The sequence below is a fragment of the Coptis chinensis genome, chromosome 4, assembly GCF_015680905.1.
Source record: "Coptis chinensis isolate HL-2020 chromosome 4, ASM1568090v1, whole genome shotgun sequence".
In the NCBI taxonomy this organism is placed as follows: domain Eukaryota; kingdom Viridiplantae; phylum Streptophyta; class Magnoliopsida; order Ranunculales; family Ranunculaceae; genus Coptis; species Coptis chinensis.
The window spans coordinates 10645433-10664360 of NC_141459.1; the positions used below are offsets into that span (position 1 = coordinate 10645433).

The following is an 18928-nucleotide window of genomic DNA, read 5'->3' on the forward strand; positions in this document are numbered from 1 at the left end:
TTTCTTCTTCAATATATCGTGTACCACTCTATAAAAACATGTTTTTAGGAAAGAAAAATATGTTTAAAATTAGGTTTATATACCTGTGCTTGAACTGATACGAATGGGCATCAACTTTAGATCTATGATCAATCCCAAAACAAGGCATGAGACCTCCTTGCACACTGTAATTTGAACATACCCCTCCTTACATTCTCCCAGACTAAGTTTATGAGACTACCATTCTGCTTTATATATTACCGGCAGACTTTGGATGTTTGATCACCATTATCCAAAGTGGTTTCCAACTTTCCATGTCAATACCGTTGGTGAACCACAGTTAAAACAATGCTACTACTAAAGTACTAAACACATACTGAAGGATATGAGCTTTGAGCTCCAAGGTCATCCAAAAGAAACAAGTGCGTGCGAAGTGATTTTGCAATGTCAAATTTAAAGAACAATGCTTGGAAGGAAGAAAGTTTGCAATTGATCAGAAAATTTTCTCACTGATATACTTCATATACTACAGCAGGCATCGCTTGTTTATTCCATAATTTTGCAACAATCTAATAAATGTATGTTTGTATATATCATTACAGGGAAACATAAAAAATGCACAAAAATATATTTAAAAAAAGTAATTAGAAATTCACCCTATTCTCATCCATGTTTTTTTCTTTTTCCTTTTTCTCTCTCTTAATTACATTGTTCCAATGGACACCTTACGGTTCCATAGGCTTCCCGATGCCATCAACCATCCAATTGTGCTCCTTTTTTTTTTTTTTTTTTTGCTATTTGGTTCCTTTTCTGTTTGAAATTTCATTTCTACCGTGTATGATGAAACTGAGGGACAAGTAACGTCCAAGGAAAAGAGAAAGTAACTCCAATATGTACCTTCTTCAGTTCCATCAACTAATATTTACTTTGGTTCTTTTGAAGAAAGGTTTTTGGCAGACAAGTAGCCTCTCCTCATTGTTGCTTGCAATCTCCACCACGCGTGCATCCCATTTTAATCGTGTTGCAAGCGCTCTGGCTGTTTCAATGAGAGAAGCCGTGTCATGGAGTACTACCCAACCCTGCATGGATTTGGCAAAGTTTAGCTTTTCAAGCTGGAAAAAATATATATTTATATATAAATATAAATGTTAATACAAAGGGAAGAGAGAGAAATGCTTTTAATCGGGTCTGATAATTTCATTTCGAATCTGTACATATGACCCGAAATGGTGAATCCAATATACAAAAGTCGTACCATCCCTCTTTAATGCTCATTGTTGTAGGACCAATAAGAGGGTCGCACTATCCAGGTTAAACTTGTAAGAGAACAGAGGTAGTATGTGTCTGCCAAGGTGAACGTTCTACACGGTCTTCTCGCAAAACCCGGTTATTTGAGGATCACCAAATCCAACAACTACTATTCATGCCAGTATGCAGCAGAGCATATGGTAAATTTTCACCTTTATATAAAAGAAAATTAACAATAAACATATTTTCTTAGTGATAATTCATATTAAGTTGAAACACATAACAAATTGTCATCAACCAATCAGTCTGGTCTCGTTTGACTTTCCAGATCTTCTATAAGTTAAGGAATACAACTGTGTTTCTGATATCATATTCCATTCTTATGTACTTTAATATTCACGAGTATAAGGAAATCACTGTCTACTGTGTCCGTAACTCCACGTAAAAGAGCAGCTAAAAACGTACATTGGAAGTTCGACTAATCAGAGCTGTAACTCATGATTCATGAATCACAAAGAGAACAATATAATGTGAAGCATCTTCATCTAACACTATGATGCTTACTGTCAAGTGCCAAGTAATCTATATATGTTTAACAAACTTGCTCCAATATCATTGCAATAAAGCATTGAGACAACTGATAGTTGCTGTCAAGAAAGATATTACACATAATATAAGACAACATAGATGACTGTACCTCTGGACGAAGTAACCGATCTACTTCTGTAAATAATCCAAGCGTGGTGCATCTTTGCTGCTGACTAGTAAGAAGTGACAGGAGCCCCTTTGCATGCACCATATCATAAGTTCTCGGATATGTTGGAAAAGCTTCACACCTGGATAAATGTAACCCAAACTAATATTACTTATTTACTTATTATTACTACAATTACAATGCATTAATTATCATCATTACTGAAATTTTAAATTAGAAAACCAACAAGGAAGTCAGAAGTTGAACTCAGTAACAGGGATAAAGATGAAGGAACCTACCAATTTTATTTTTTTTTTTTTTTTGATTGGCAAGCCTGTTTTAAATGAGATCAGTAACTCTTTTAGAGGGTTAAGGCAGACCCACACCGGTTACATTGAAGGACCCTAGCCCGAAGGCTTACATTGCCCGAAGGCTCATCAACCCCGAAGGGTCTCGCCGATGCGCCATTTTGAGTAGACCCAACCGCCTCCACCTTGTCCATGAAGACAAGCTTTTGCTCCTCGGTCCACCCATCGTAGCAGCACCTTGTCTCTAGCCTGACGGCTCGCTTGGCCCAAAGGCCCATCACATAATTACACAAAAAATAAATCCCAACCAACACTTGGTGAGATTCGAACTTGCAACCTCTCCCATGAGGAGAGGGGTACACAACCAATTAAGCTAGAACCTACCAATTGCAATATATAATTCCTATTTCCTACAATTTCTGACAACTATCCTTCTCTTGTCATTGAAATGATCTTAATGATTTTCTAAATACAGATAGTTTGTTAAATCCTAAAGAACTGACTGGATCAATAGAATGACAGCTACTAATGGTGTGGTGAAGCAAGTATACATAAATGGAGTTGACAAGCATAAAAAACGACAGTCACCCAGGGGGACCACAGAGGAAGAGAGTAGCCTATGGAAGATTTGTCTCTACTTATTAGTACGGATCCAGTTGAATCTGAATGTGATTCAGCTGTAAACAGTAATATAGAAGACAACAAGGATCCAAATGACAGGAGTCACGCAAGTGAAATAGACCAATGACCAAGGTCATCAAAAACTCTAAGCACGAGGAACAGAGAGAAAAGAGTGGCTGAAAGGCACATACCAGTCATGCAATACACCAACAAATCCCCTGTCAAGGATTAAAGGAAGGTAGTTAGGACCACTCGTAGGAACAACATTCATGACCCACACAGTTTTCCCTGCTTCCAACAGAGCAGTATTGAAACCACCAAAGTGAGCATTCATGTCTAGCACATTTCTGAGCATGTTGAAAGGTGGAGAAGGATCCTCATCACCAGGTCTCTTTGGATGATCTGAAAATATAATGGGAGAGAGCAGAGACCAATAGTTACGAACTGCAGAGCTCCAGGCTATAGAGTCCTCAGAAAGGTCTTCTGAGTTTACACCTGATAAAAACAAAATGATTAACAGATGTAACAAGGCTAAGGGATATACCGTTCCCAATCAGAATAAGATGGCACAATATCGCATGTAATAGCACATAAAATTACCATGGATATCAAGTTCAGCCGAGTTCAAATAAGCCCTAGAAGGCCAAGTTGTCCGTTTTTGGATTGGAATCCATCGGTTGCTATGAGTACCCCCAATGCAGGATTCAAGTGGCTGATAATATGGAGATTCAAAGTCATGACCCTTACTGCAGATAGATGGTCCAGAACCAGGCTTCCTATGGGTACATGCAATAAGTAACTTTTGAATCAGTAAAGTTTGTGGTCATCACATATCACAATGTAACAAGCTGCTTTGTCTTATTTTAAAACTTATGATGTAATGAAATCCAAACAACTTTGCATTGTTGATTTGATGGAAAAACTACCTAGCAGTATAACAATCTTTTTTACTGGTCTTTTTCCACACAACAGTCTCATCTTGCTGTGATAACATATCCCAGCAGAGATTTTCCACAAAGTTGAGAACAAATAGCCACTTCTTCTGATTCTCTTTGTTACGGTGAGATTGAGGGTTGGTAAGCGGTGAAGTCCATACAAAGTATCCTCCAGGCCTCAAAACTCTGTCAGCTTCAACCAAGAGAATACCATCTGGATCACATGATAGTTAAAATCCTAGAGTAAGTTCATATATATCAAACCCATTAATTCAAATAATTAACTATAAGAATCTACTTTTCAATAGTTGTAGGATAGTGTATAGACTTGAGAGTTTAAATAGATACCTTTCTGATCCCAGTCAACACCACATCGTGCACAATGCAACATATCAAAGGACAGAGATGGATATGGCAACGTCTTTGAATTAAAAGAGCCAAGCATTGCAGGAAGACCTCTTTCAAGCGTCAGCTGAACTTGACTGCCAGAATCCTCGTAGTTGGCAGTGCACATGGTTAGGAGTTGTTTTGACAAGAGATGTGCTCCGAAGCTACCATATCCGCAGCCAATATCCAAGACGGTTCTAACCTGTGAAATAACTTTACAAGTAAACATTAATTGTTCCTAGTTCCTCATGCATAATTAAGTTAAATAAGGACCTCAATCAGACACATGAGAAGTAAAACTAATAATCCTTACAAAACCGGTAAGGCTGAGGGGTGTCAAGGACCACTTGTTTAATGGGAAACAGAACGTGTCTATGATTTTGGGATCCGATCAAACCAAGAAATGGAACCAGAACCTAACCATCAATAATCATTGTGGTGATGGGAAGTCTGAAACTGGAACTGAACCGATCAGAAACGGAACTGGCATGCACAATTATTGCCAAAGTCCAGAAATAGAATATAAGAATCAATAAGCCAATGCCAACCCCAAATCCATAGAAGTGTCTTTAATTCTGTTTCGTCACTTTATGAATTGAAAGAAAAACAGACCAAAACCAATATTTGAGGATAATAGTTCCAAACCAGCATCAAAACAATGACATCACTATGAAAAAACATCTTAATGATTTAAATTAGGTCATGAGATGAGTCATTCCCACATAAACATTGATGAGAAACCCAGATATGTACAAAGTGTTGATGCAAAATTAATATGGGTTCAAGTCAGTCATGTTGCAAAATGGAAGACTACCTCAACAAAATCAAGACCAGACTAGCATATGTTTTGTCATCTGTAATCCTATATTAGAAATTACTAATTACGGTTGAAGAGTAAAACAGAAGTCAAAAATGAATTGTACTTTGACAGTTGGAAGTATCGAAATATTCGTGGATTTACAAGATGGACAACAAAGCTGTGTTGTTTTTTTTATATAGTACACCTGATAATGGAAAATTAATAACAATTAACACAAATACTGTACGACTTAGATGGGAAAGTCATTGGCACCAAAACCTTAAACACTCAGTACTTAGTACATAAACTGCATACACAATGATCAATTATCGTGATTAATCTAATTTGGAGGTAGAAAAGTCTGATGCAAAGTATTATTGTAGTAATATGGTTGTTCAAGAGTTCCACAATTGTTACTTATAGGCATCCACTGTACTGTCACTTTCTTTTTGCATTCACTTTCGCCAAGCATGTTCATAGCAAACCAGTCACATATCATATGAAAACAAAGGTGAAATAGTTTTCCAGATGCCCATTACTATACATTTGATAAAGTGTTATAAGAAGATGAAAATGATTTTCAATTGAAAAGACGATTATGACAAAGTATGAAAAACAGGTTAAATAACTTGGTGATTTTAATGTCATCTCCAATTGTTACGTGCACAAAGATCAACTATTCACTATTAAATTACCAAATGAAATAACCATATCATAAGAGAGTAACTCACTCACCCCAGCTCGAATGAAATAAGATTCATTTCTCAGCCCAATCATTTCAGCTATTTGGTGCGAGTAGTCTTCAATTCCATCAAACATGAGAGAGTCAGAGCGGAAAGATATCTGATCTTCCTCTAACATCATCATCCTGCAAGCATATGAAAAATTGAACACAAGTCACGAAATGATAACAAAACTCTCAGAGGATTTGAAGAAATCTTTCAACCAACCTCTTGGTCAGACTGCCAGATGAAAGGACCTGTTGAGCGGTTATTTTCACATTTCCAACCCAAATGACATCTCTCCCTGTAGGCCACCTGAAAGGAATTCTATAATTCTTAGGCGGAAGAACTAAGCAACTCTCCTTTATTCCTTGCCCACACCGACGGTCATACAAATCACCATCAGAATAACCCAGAGCGGAATTTTCAGATAGGTTGAAGCATGGAACATGATTCTCAAATTCCTGTGAACAAAATTCTAGTTCTTTCAACCTTGATGCACCTTGAGACAGCTCCCCAATGTCGGAGAGGTCAGATATAATTTGCTCCTGTAGCCTTCTATACCCCCTAAGTATATAACCCCTTGACGATGTCGAAATGGAGATTGTCCACCAGAGAGATCCAGAAAGAGCAGTAATGATAAGAATAACTAAACTAAACTTGATAAAAAATAGAACCAAGTTCTGCCTACTTCTAGAGCCTGCCACGTTGAAAGGATCAGATCCAAAACTCTTCTCACCAATACTAGATTTGGACTTGTCCGGGAAGATTAAACTAAGAAGGAAACGCAATGAGAGGGATGCATCATCACGAGGAGAACGAGTTTTATCCGCATCTTCCTTTTCTATTCTGTCTTTCATCTGTGAATCCAATGAGTACTGGACGCTATCCGCGACCCGTCCTCCAGGTCCACCCCGATGAAGTGGCCGCGACATTCTCCCACCTGCTAAAACACATACAAGTAATTCAAAGAAGTCAGTGAACTTTGTAAATCCAATAAGATCTATTCATTCTTGTTAAACAATTCAAAGGGGTATTGCACAAATCCATAAAACAATTCAAAGGGGACAAAAAACAACAACTTCTTTTTTCCTTGAGAGTTGAGAATCAAACAACAGACTACTTAAGAAATAGGTATTGCAGACAAATACAGAAAACTAACAGAAGCCAAAAAAACAGACTACTTTGAGAAAAGGGTATTTCAAACTAAGATCTAATAGTCTAGTTTCAATACACAACTTGATCCATAATCAGATAAAATGCAATATTTTTACCTTGCTAAGCTAACTTATCAGTGTGGGTAAGTCCTCAAGCACATAGAAATGAAAAAACAAAACAAGAACAGTACTAAAACACATCACTCCAAACTAAGAAGAAAAAAGAGGTATGTTGAATTCAATCCAGTTCACATGTAACAACTTATATCACCAAAGTAAGTATAAAGTAAAGAAACCCCACAAGTACAAAATGAGTAATAGATCATTTCAGAAACAAAAAGGTAAGATCTTTAGAGCTATAATTCATAAAGTAGTACCTTATTAATGGCACAAGTAAAAGAAACTCTCCACTGTTCCAGTCATTTCACACTGAGAATCTCTTGTTGTGATTTGAAGTTTGAAGATGATACTGAGTTATTAGTAGTGAGAATGTGAAGTGAAAACTAGTCATTTACTCATTTTTCAACTTTGTTTATAAAGTTGAAGAGATGAGTTAGTTATGCAGTTAATTAACTACACTACTTTTAGCTAACTTGTTAAGTTGGTAAGTGCAGGTGTTGAACTATTTTTATGATGTTAATTTGTGTTAAGAAATACCTTTTATGAGTAAATGATATTAAACAATGGGATACAGCTCGTGTGATATGTGATTGATGGCAATATACTACCAAGAAATATTAAAACTCAGTTTCAAATACTGGGACAATAATATTATGGTCTTTTGTGCATTAAAACCTTAAAGATTAACGTATTTTGGCACCATGGAGTTAATATGCATCTCATATTGACGCATACATAATTTTCGAAATTTGTTTTCATAATTCTTTCGTTCCAATGTTATATAATATTTTACTCTTAAGAAAATCGAAAAAAGAAAAGTTACATGTTTGTTTATTGTTGCTATTGGAAAGGTGTTTGGTTGAAATGTTAAATTATGTCGGCCCTGTTTGGTAGCCTGTATTGCCCAACCCATTCATGGGTTAGGGTGCACTATCCCGATTTTTTATGTTTGGTTCCTATTTTTTGAGCCCAAGCCTGTAGACCTTAAATTCTAAATAAGAAAATCAAAGCACCTTTTACTTAAACAAAAATTTATTCAAAGTTAAAACCCACCACTTTCATCTTCAAAATCTACCACACTAGTTTTACCAAAAAAAAAAAAAAATCATACTAAATAAGAAAAGGACCGACAAATAAAAAAAAAAATGAAATTATGTCATGATTTAAACACGGCAAAAACAAAAACTAAACACGGCGATTTCCAAATTGTTCTTCTAAAAAGTTTTATGTAATATTTCTTTGTAAATTTTTTCAAAGAAAAAGAAATATATATGTGGTTGTTTTGGTATATTAATTTGGGAGTTTGATTAACAATATGTTTTAAGATTACATTGTATTGGGGTTTTATTTGAAGTTTTTCTTTATTTTTGTGAGTGTGCAATAAGTTTTTAGGCAAGAAGAACAAAGGTTAAGTCTGGGTGGATACTCCAAAGTCTACTACAGCATAATCTCATCGTCATTTGGCAATTCAACTAAACAACTCTTTACAAAAAAAATAAAACGGCACTTTACTAAGTTCTTAGTCTACTATCTCATCCAACACTAAACACTCAAATAAACACTACTAGTTCAGCTGCACCTCTTAGATTATAAGGTATTGATAGTTGAGACCATATCATATCTGTGACCGTGGAATCATAGGAATCACATGTGGAATTACCATCACATGTGAATCAAAGAATCAAAGTACTGGGGCAGTGGGGCAGTGGGGCTCATGTTTGGTAACTTGAGGAAATTTTTATTTTGGACCCTTGTGCTTCCATGTCTGTGACCGTGGAATGGAAGATGAACGTGTCGGTGAATGTGTGCAGCATTTTGTCGATGTATGCCTGCATGTTATCTAGGTATAAAGGTACGTGTTGGTAATTGTGTAAAACTATTATCCCATACACCAGTAAATAGAATATAATCTACAATCTTTGACTACCCAAAGCGCGATCAACAAAGACTGTGCGTCTGTGCCTGTTTTGCTGTTAGATAATTGCCACGTTCCGTTGCCCTCGACTGTATAAGAAATAAAAATCTTAAGATCGGGTGTAGCTGAGTAAAGTAACTAGGCGTCCGTGAATGAAGCAGAGATCTGCACAAGTCTCACGGGATCTCTTTGTATTTTTAATTATTTCTTTAGAATCTCTAATAAGAATCTCTAATAAATAAAAACTTAATAAATAGAATTATTCAAGGCGTTGACAAGGTTAAACAAATTTTGTTACCAACTTGCAACTGGCACAGTCTTCTAATCCAAATTTGACCTGAGCCATTCAGTTAAAGAAGGAAGGGGATTAGACTTAATTCTGGCATTAAACAAAAACTTTAACACGTAAGTTACAAGTTAAGAACTCCCAGGTTAAAAGGTCAATTCGGTTGCTGTTTTCCTGAGTCTGAGCTCTCATAAACACTAAATTAAGCCTTTTTTATTTTCTACAACTTGTATAAAGCAAATAAATAAATAACACATTAAAGAGCATTTGATTTGTGTGCAAAATTGAAATCTTGACAAGCCTGCTTTGGAAGAAGTCCTTGGCTTCTTGCTGAAAATACAACAGTACGTGTAGGGGTGCCATTTTTTTTCCGAAATTCTGAAAATTTTGAAATCTGCTAAAAATTCTCGGATTTGGCACCAATATGTCCCTATTCCGATTGCCCGAAATATCCGATTTAATTTCGGATCAGCATTGGATGCTATTTGAATTTTTGATTTTTTCATCCGAATAAGCCGATAAATAAATCTGATAATTTTGATTTATATATCCAATACTACCGAATTATATCAACAAATTTTCACACTTGGTCGTTTGTTTTTCTGAGTCTCTAAATGCTGAATGCTAAATACTAAATGGCCTATTATCTGAATACTAAATTCTAAAAAACATGTTTGTTTTATGTTAGAATAACCTGACTCAAAGGTGAATATAAATCATTCTGACAATTTTACCCATGCTATCTATTTTAAACATTAACTTGATTTATTTAAAATATATATTATTTAATATAAACATTAACTTGATTTATTTAAAATATATATTATATTTTAAAACAAAATATATATTATACTTGAGGAAGGGAGATGGATTATCGAAGAAAAGAAATGATAAATAAATTTATTTAAAATATGCCTTCACAAATATATTTTAATGGTTTATTTTCATATTTTGTTTACTTTCATAAAATATACATGTAATTCTATTTTTAACAAAGTGGATATCATTCACCCAAAAAATGAAAAAACCCTTGACGCCAACATTAAATTTTGAATAACTTATTTTGAACCCATAAAAATCAAGATAAAAAAGTAGATGAGTTCCTGAGATTGAGTTCTTGAGAAAGGGCAAGAAGGGACTTCCTCGTTTCAAGTATTATAATTCAACATTCAGGGGAAATTTTTGGTGCTGAATGCTTAAATTACTTAAAAAAAAAAAACAAGTTTAGAGCCTCTGAATGCTTAAAACTTAAGTTTAAGAGGCTCTGAATACTGAATTAAAAAAAACACAACCTAAGTGCCTTCTAGCTTAGTTGGTAAAAATTTGGGTGATGATACCAGAGGTCTAGAGTTCAAACCCTGCTATACATAATTGAGTAAGTGCCGACTAGCAAAGTCGGTAAAACATTTGGGTGATGATACCATAGGTCTGGGCTCGAACCCCGCCAACATCAAAAGAATTACTGATCTCATTTAAAACAGGCTTGCAAAAAAAAAAAAAAAAAAAAAAAAACTCAAACTTCTGAAATGGTAGATTTCATGTAATCTAAGTTCACACTTGTTGGCCTATATAGTGGATTTCATGAAAACCCAACTCTTGTTTTTAATCTTTATACAATTATTAGAATACAACCCCTACAAGCCTTGAGTACTCAAAGCAACCGCACTCTCTCATACAACCCCTACAAGCCTTGAGCACTCAAAGCAACCGCACTCTCAAACCCTTGAACACTCAAGCCATCCCTTCTTTCAATCTCAAATCAATATGTAGATCACGTCAAAAATAGATAACATCTCAAATCATTTCCTATTTTCATAAATTTTTTAATTTCATCCGAAAAATTCAAATTCCACCCAAAAAAAATCCGATTATTGAATTTTTCAAATTTAGCCAAAATTTCTGATTTCGGCAAAAGTAATAGTATTCTGAAAAAAATTGAATCGGATTGGCATGGCATAATAACATTTAGTAAAAAAATCGGATCGGGAGGATCATAATCCGTTTAGTTCGATCCGGCCGAAACACACCCCTAAGTGCATGCATAATCGCATGTACAATTCAAATTTCAAACACCCATAGTCCTCTAAATTTGAGTCGATGACTCCTATCATAAAAAAAATTTAAAAGTCGACATATTTTTTTACTTCATTAATTCCCTCTGCGTATATCTAAAAAGATTTTTTCTCTATCAGATCCTATCAGAAGATGAGAGTAAAATCTTTCAGATATATGCAGTAAGAATTAATGATAGAGAAGAAAAAATATGTTGAATTTTAACTTTAAGGGGATAGGAAGCCATTGGACTCAGCCTTAGAAGATTTTCAGGTATTAAGTATTGACCAATATATTAGAAAAGATGCCTTTGATTTCTTTTTCAAAATTTGATTCAGTGTGAGTAAACATGTTTTAGCACCATACTAAAGCTCCAAAGATAATCAAAGCACATCATGTTCTTGTTTCTGCTTTTAACTAAGGTCTAAGGCAAATGTTTGAGAGGGTCACTTTGTCTTCTAAAGTTCGAACATAACTTAGAGAATTGCCACCAAGGTCTTTTATAAGGCCCACAGCTCAAATAGGAAGCAAAGGCATGTGGCATGTTTAGTTGCACATTGCCACCATTTATATTAGTTACTTGACTTCAACCAAACACTTCACTCTCTCTATTTTTGCAACTCGAATCACAAATCTGTTTTTTTGGCTAACACACTCGAATCACAATTCACCATCATACATGTTCCCTTTTTGAGTTATATAGTCATATAGGCTTACAAATTATGGCTCCTTTTTACGACATAGTTAGGTTTATCCAAATCATAGTTCGTGATTCCGAACGAAACTCCGGAATTTCGTCGGAATTTCGATTTTCAAAAAAACAAAATTTCAAATATATAGTTGAAATATCTGAAATTTCAAAAAAATTTGAAATTCCAAATGTAATAAAGTCGAAATTTAATAGATTTCAATTTTTAGATTTATCGGAATTCCAAAAATTCCGAAATCCCGAACTATGATTCCAAATAATAGACCAATAAATTTCACATCATGATGGTACTTTAGAATTTATATAGTTAAATGCAAGTCGCAAATTAAGGTCATTTAGATGCATACCTGCATATTACGAAAAACAAAAATGAAAAGGAGTACCAAAAAAAAAAAAAAAAGGAGTGATGTAGCTATGAGTCCGTGATCTTCAAAGTATGAAAGCAACAAATTCTTGTAAATGCACCAATAACCGCATGAAACTTAAATTGAACGGAACAAGGGACTTTCAGTAATATAAATAATTAAAGTTTGTAATATAAATAATTGGTCCAATACTGAGTTCTTTTGAATAAGACGTAACATCAATGGAGAGTTCCATAAACTAGCCAAGTGAGCAGCAAAATATGTAGGAACTGGACCTCCTCCAAATTGGATTTTTAGTATGTAACTCCTGTTATGAGATTTTAAAGGAATGGAAGTCAATTATCGAAAAAAAAAGATCTGTTAGATGAATTCGTGTTTGGAAGTGGAAATAATCCAAAGTAATTATGCTGCAACCAATATTATTAACACTATGCGAGCAAGCTAGGATTTGTGATGAGGTCGACTTCTAGAATAACGTAATAAACTTAATAAGCTTTCCAAAGAGGATTACTCAGTCGAACCTAAGATTTGTGTGAGGCTTCTTGAACATTGTAAACAACCGATTCAATTTAATGGATTGTGTTCAAGTATTATTGGATTGTAGATTGTCGTATTGGTTATGTTAATTTAAGAAAAGACTAATTTTCGAATAGATATATCCTAGTAGAAAATGAAAGAGGATTGTCCTAGTAGATATTTAGATCCAATAAGGAGGTCCAATTTGTTCTTAGCTTTTGTTTGGAGGGATAGTGTACGCGCACTATTAACCTAATTAAGCGCAATTAGTATAAGCATAGTAAAGAAATGAAAACTGAAAACAGACAAAGTGAAGTACATGGGAAATGATTTTGGGTCCTATGAAACATAAAGATGCACCGACTGACCAACGTGCAGTGTTGATTCTGCAATTATACAGTTCAGAAAATGTCCATGATTAAGTAGGTCCTAACATCTGCATGAGCAGCATTCTTCAAGAATCAAGAGGACACACAACTGACTCATTGAACATCCAATACTGCAATGTGTCTTGAACTCTGAGTCCTGAGTCTTGACTCTTGACAAACATTTTAGCCTTTGCATAAAAGGCTTACTAGTTCAGTACAAAGCAAAAATGGGTAAAAGTGTGTTTTTCAGGTGTTATCTTATTTTGCAACTTGGAAGAAGACCCCACAAAAAGAATTGGAAGAATTATGAACTCAAAAATGTTCTCACAGTTCTGCTGCCTTGCGTAATTGCCAAAAAAAAAATTTGCATCTGTAATTCTCTTTATTACTTTATTGTCTATTGTATTATTATTTTTTTCCTTTTCCTTTTTGCTATTCTTAACCAATAACTAAATTGGCATCTGTAAAAAAATCCGACACATTTTTTTGGTGAAAACGTTTTCATTGTAAGATCAACCTCATTAGTTGAATTCGAAACGAGGGATATACTTGATAATGTAATCTTACAAAAGGAGTCCAAGATAGAAAGTTATAAATCATCTTAAACAAATTTCATAAGCGTTAATATATAATATAATTCATCTGATATCATTTTCTCAGATAATCATCCCTTAAAATTTTTTTTACGGGATTAGCTATGGGCAATGGTAATCTCAAAATTTGTTGAAACATTGGAGATAGTGGGCTGATACTCACATATCCTTGTAATTAATAATCTTGTGTTATTCTTTCCAATATATTCTAGAGATAGTGGGCTGATTCATTAGACTTGTAATTATAAGAATTGCTTGATTGATTGTAGGATCTAATCTAAGGATTCATCACTATATATATACCTGTATAGATTCATTAAATGAGACAATTAATTACTTTGATTTTGAACTAAATTAGCCCTGGTTGATAACTTGATATAGCCGGCCTGTAGCTAGCTTGAATGCTTGATAATGAAATTTTGGACTTGTAACTCTCTCAGTACATGATGTTACAGCTAACAAGAGTTGATGTGTCTGACTTTTAGAGACTAAGACAGCTCTCTTATGCAATGGAGCAGTTGATCGTGATAATAAAAGAAGTGGAAGTGTGAGTGAGAGTGTTAAGTGGGTCTTTTGTTCAATTATCGATCAACCAATGTTTTTTTAATTTTTATAAGCTTATCGACCAATGTAAATGTGCTATGTCAACTTGAACTCGATCTTGAAGTCTCTCAATCCAGCTAAAACTCCATTAAGGTTGAGAAAATATCTGACCAAGGACACTGAGTGGTTTCAAGATAAAATGATGACTTATATAAGAGTAAAAGACTAATTCAAGACTAGAGGAGGATAGTGCTCTAAATATCAGGTCTATCATTTCAATTTTATTTTAAATAAGTTGCGTATATTTCATTTTAGTACCCAAAAGAAGAATTTGAAACAAATAGCAATCATGAATCCTCAATTAAAGTTGAAACAAATGAAAAAATCCGACCTGCCGGATTCGAACCAGCGACCTAAGGATGGCTGACAGGAAACTCACCAAGAAATGTGGCTCACACCCCTGCCTTCCTAACCCATTAGGGCATCTCCAATGGGGGGTGTAAAATTACACCTCCACCTAGGCTCCACGTAGGTGCCATTAGGATTTTACACCTCTAATTGTATAGTATTGTATAACTTATAAATATCTACACTCTATACTCTCCAATGGAAGAGTGTAAAAAAAAAATAGATTTTAAACTCGGACGTCACTCCAAGTGATGTCCCTCTTTAATTTAACTGGGACGTCACTTGGAGTGACGTCCGAGTTAAAAAATTACTTTAGAATTAGAAATGGGACGTTACTCCAAATGACGTCCGAAAATTATTTCACTCAGACGTCAGTTCGAGTGTCGCCCGGATTTTTTATTAACTAATACCGAGAGGGGAAATTCCTCACCCTCTCTATTAGCTAATATACTATTACCTACGGTATAGCACCCCCATTGGAGAGAGTTTTTTTATATTTGGAGTGTAAAATTTCCACTCTATACGGTTTACACTCCCTATTGGAGATGCCCTTACTCAAAATCTCTCCCGTGTCGGCCCAACCCATTAAACCCCCCTATTTTTAAGTTTTTATGAAATAAACTCCCAGTTTTTGCTAAAGTAATAAAATTTCGGTCTACTTTTAAATTCCAAACAAAATCTATTTCCTTTTTTACTCTTTTTCTTTTCCAGCACACAATTCTGTTTTGGGGTTTTTATTCTCGCCATTTTTAATCAACAATGACACAAAGAACACACCGATTTCTAATTGAACTGCTCCTCACAACTTCACAACTCTCTATAAAAACCCCACCTCAAATCCCATTAATTCATCGTCAAGTAATCTCAATTCAAACACTCTTTATATCCAAAACAAAGTTCCTTGCAAGCCCAAAAAACCACAATGTCTCTAATTCCAAGCTTCTTTGGTGGTCGAAGAAACGATCCATTCTCACTTGATGTTTGGGACCCCTTCCAAAACTTCCCATTCAACTCATCATCACTATCAATTCCTCGCTCAAACAAGACAACCCAGTTTGCGAACACTCGTATTGACTGGAAAGAAACTCCAGAAGCACATATATTCAAAGCAGATCTTCCTGGATTCAAGAAAGAAGAAGTGAAAGTGGAAGTAGAAGAAGGAAGGGTGTTACAGATAAGTGGAGAGAGAAATAAAGAGAAAGAAGAAAAAAATGACACTTGGCATCGCGTCGAAAGGAAAAGTGGAAGTTTCTTTAGGAGGTTTAGGTTGTCTGAAAATGCTAAGGTTGATGAAGTGAAAGCTAGTATGGAAAATAGAGTTTTAACTGTTACTATTCCCAAGGAAGAAGTCAAGAAGTCTGAAGTGAAATCAGTTGAAATTTCTGGCTGAGAATGTTAATGTGTGAAGATATTTCTCGCAGTACTGGTTATGACTTGTAGTTGTGTTTGTATCAATGTGTCGTGTGTTATGTCTTTTGATGGGCGGGTATGGACTATGAATGGAGTCTAGTGTGAGTTTTGGTGGGGTGCGAATGTGTGATGCCTAAGGTTTTAATTGAACTGTAGTTTTACATACACAAATATATGTCCCTATATTTGCATAGTCACTAAAGCTATGAAAACTTAAATTTACATAGTAACTTTTGGAAATTAAATTAACGTCGTGACACCTGACAGAATATATGTAAATGTATGTTTACATAGTCATTATATATGTAAATCTATATTTACATAGTAACTTGACCTATGAAAACTTAAATTTACATAGTAATTTTTTAAATTTTCTGGATTACTCCCATTGCGAAACTATGTAAATGTATTTTTACATAGTCAATATATATAAATCAAACACTAGTTAAATTTACATAGCATCAACTAGTAGATATTTAAGCTAGCTTTGCTATCCAATTTAGCGATAGAGGATGAAATGGTGATTGGTTGTTTGGAGATTATGTGTTGCGGCGACAATAAATAATTCTTTAATAACTATCATAATGAAGTATGTTATTATGACAAAAGTGATTTTTCAAGTAATCTTGGATTCACAAATATAGATAATTATATTGGTGCTTAACCTGATAGAGAAAGGGACTCTGTACACATAATATTTCCAGAAAAGCTATAAACATTTCATCCATCATAATAAAATGTTTTGGCAAAGTAATTATACAAAAAAGTATAATCCAGCAAAGACTGAATATGCATAACATGAATACTAAACAACTCCAACACATTAACAGTAATAGTACATCATAATCGAACACTCCCAAGTTAGAATGGTTTCAATATTTTACCACAAATAGACACAACGTAATCAACTAGAAATACGGAAAATCAGCTCTTCATTTCTTGCATTCTTCTTTTGGATCCCATTTTTCTTGTTGGCTTGATACAATCTCATATGTCAAGTCAACCCTCAATTGTCTCACGTCTTCTACCGTTATATCTTGCATAGTTTTTCCACATATTATAGCATTCACGAACATAATGATGAATAATCCACAATCTGAACTGAAAATGCCAAAAAAGAAGTTTCAAATAAGAGATAAGAGATTAAAAAGACATTTAAGTTCGGGAAGTGAAGTTCTTACGATGCTCCTTGTTGTGGGCATGCTCCAACTTTGATATTTTTCATCAAATCCACATCTAGCAACCTTAGCTCCTGACGCCTACATCTAATAGATTCCACCACCCTCTCTTGCTGCATTCAATTGAACAAAAAAATACCAAAACTATATAAATGTATAAGAATGCAGAGTAACCACATACTACATCTTCAGAGATTTTGTAAATTTAGTCTCCAAATATAAGAATGCAGACTAACCACAGACTACACATTCAACTTCAAGACTAAAACTACTATGCAAATATAAGAATGCAGAGTAACCACAGACTACACATCCAACTTCAAGACTAAAACTACTACGATGCAAATATAAGAATGCAGAGTAACCACAAACTACATCTTGAGAGATTTTGTGAATTTAGTTTGCAAATATAAGAATCTGCAGACTAACCACGGACTACCCATTCAACTTCATGAATTAAATTACATGGAAGATGCTTACCCATGCAAATGATAGGAAATATAGACACTTTGGTGGAGAACATCCAATTAGCTTCACCACTTCCTTGGGGAGGTGGAAGAACACGTACCAATCAATAATCTACCATAAATAGTAAGAAAAATAAGTAAATTACAAGTTTTTTCATTTCAAAAGATTTGAGTAATCTTTTGTTGGGAAATAAAAAGAGAGTAAATAGAGTTTATGGTGGTGTCGGGAAATAGAGAAAGAGTAAAGAGAGGCGAGGGTTTATGGTGGTGTCGGAAAATAGAGAGAGAGTAAAGGACTTCATAGTATTTCATTCCAAGACTTCTACAAACACCGAAAACTAAACTTGAAATTGTGGACTTCATAGTACCCCTCCCAAAAGAGAACTCGTTTTGGTGGATATCTCACTAGAAATTGGAGTAGACGAAGCTTGAAATTGTAGGGTTCTCGTTCGATCGATCGATTGAGAGAGAGAGAGGATTTGGACTGGAACATAGTGGATCGGAGTTTCGTTTGTAGCCTTACTAGTCTAAGACCTAAGTCATTGCTAGCCTACTAGTGTCCACTAATATGAAAATGCAAAGTAAAGTTACTATGCAAATTTAAGAATGCATAGTAAAACTACTCACATAAATTTAAAAATACTGAGTAAAACTACAACACAAACATGAAAATCATAGTAAAACTACTCATAAATTTAAAAATAAAGCTACTACAAAAATTTAAGAATGCATAGTAAAACTAATATAACTACACAAAATTTAAAAATGCAAAACTAGTAAAACTATCATAGTAAAATCACACATTACACAAACATGAAAACAAACATAGAAAATGAAAATTAAGAATGGTTTGTTAGTAAAACTATTACTTAAAATATAAAAATGCATAATATAACTACTACACAAACATAAAAATGCATAATGAAATTGCAAAACTATGAAAACTAGAAAATACATAGTAAAATCACTAAACAAATGTAAAAGAAAGAAAAATTTACAAGCATATGAAAATTTATTTTTTTCATACAAATTTATAGAAATATGATTAAAGGTTGAAGATTCTCACGGATTTGGTTTAAAAAAGCGAAGTTTTTGGAGCAGTCATCTTCTCAATTTCATCTCCATCTCTTCTAGAACTTGAAAGTTTG

At 34.4% G+C, this 18928-nt stretch overlaps 2 protein-coding genes across 4 annotated transcripts; one reads left to right on the plus strand and one right to left on the minus strand.

Moving 5' to 3' along the window:
• Positions 1 to 494: 494 nt before the first annotated feature.
• Positions 495 to 7482, minus strand: LOC147501820 (putative pectin methyltransferase QUA2). Of its 3 annotated transcripts, none has more exons than XM_086606811.1 (9): positions 7228 to 7482; positions 5922 to 6636; positions 5707 to 5839; positions 4134 to 4374; positions 3777 to 3999; positions 3451 to 3626; positions 3042 to 3345; positions 1925 to 2063; positions 495 to 1058 (listed from the first exon to the last, which is right to left on the minus strand). In XM_086606811.1, exons 2-9 carry the CDS (start codon positions 6626 to 6628, stop codon positions 891 to 893), a joined length of 2091 nt encoding a protein of 696 aa, XP_086462937.1. In that variant the 5' UTR covers positions 6629 to 6636; positions 7228 to 7482; the 3' UTR covers positions 495 to 890. The 3 variants fall into 3 exon arrangements, with proteins under 3 accessions (XP_086462937.1, XP_086462938.1, XP_086462939.1); XM_086606812.1 differs by having other exon boundaries at positions 5922 to 6639; positions 7228 to 7440; XM_086606813.1 differs by lacking the exon at positions 7228 to 7482 and adding an exon at positions 6968 to 7104.
• Positions 7483 to 15388: 7906 nt separating this feature from the next.
• Positions 15389 to 16300, plus strand: LOC147501821 (18.2 kDa class I heat shock protein-like). The gene has a single exon (XM_086603836.1). It carries the CDS (start codon positions 15648 to 15650, stop codon positions 16113 to 16115), a length of 468 nt encoding a protein of 155 aa, XP_086459962.1. The 5' UTR covers positions 15389 to 15647; the 3' UTR covers positions 16116 to 16300.
• The last annotated feature ends 2628 nt before the right edge of the window (positions 16301 to 18928 follow it).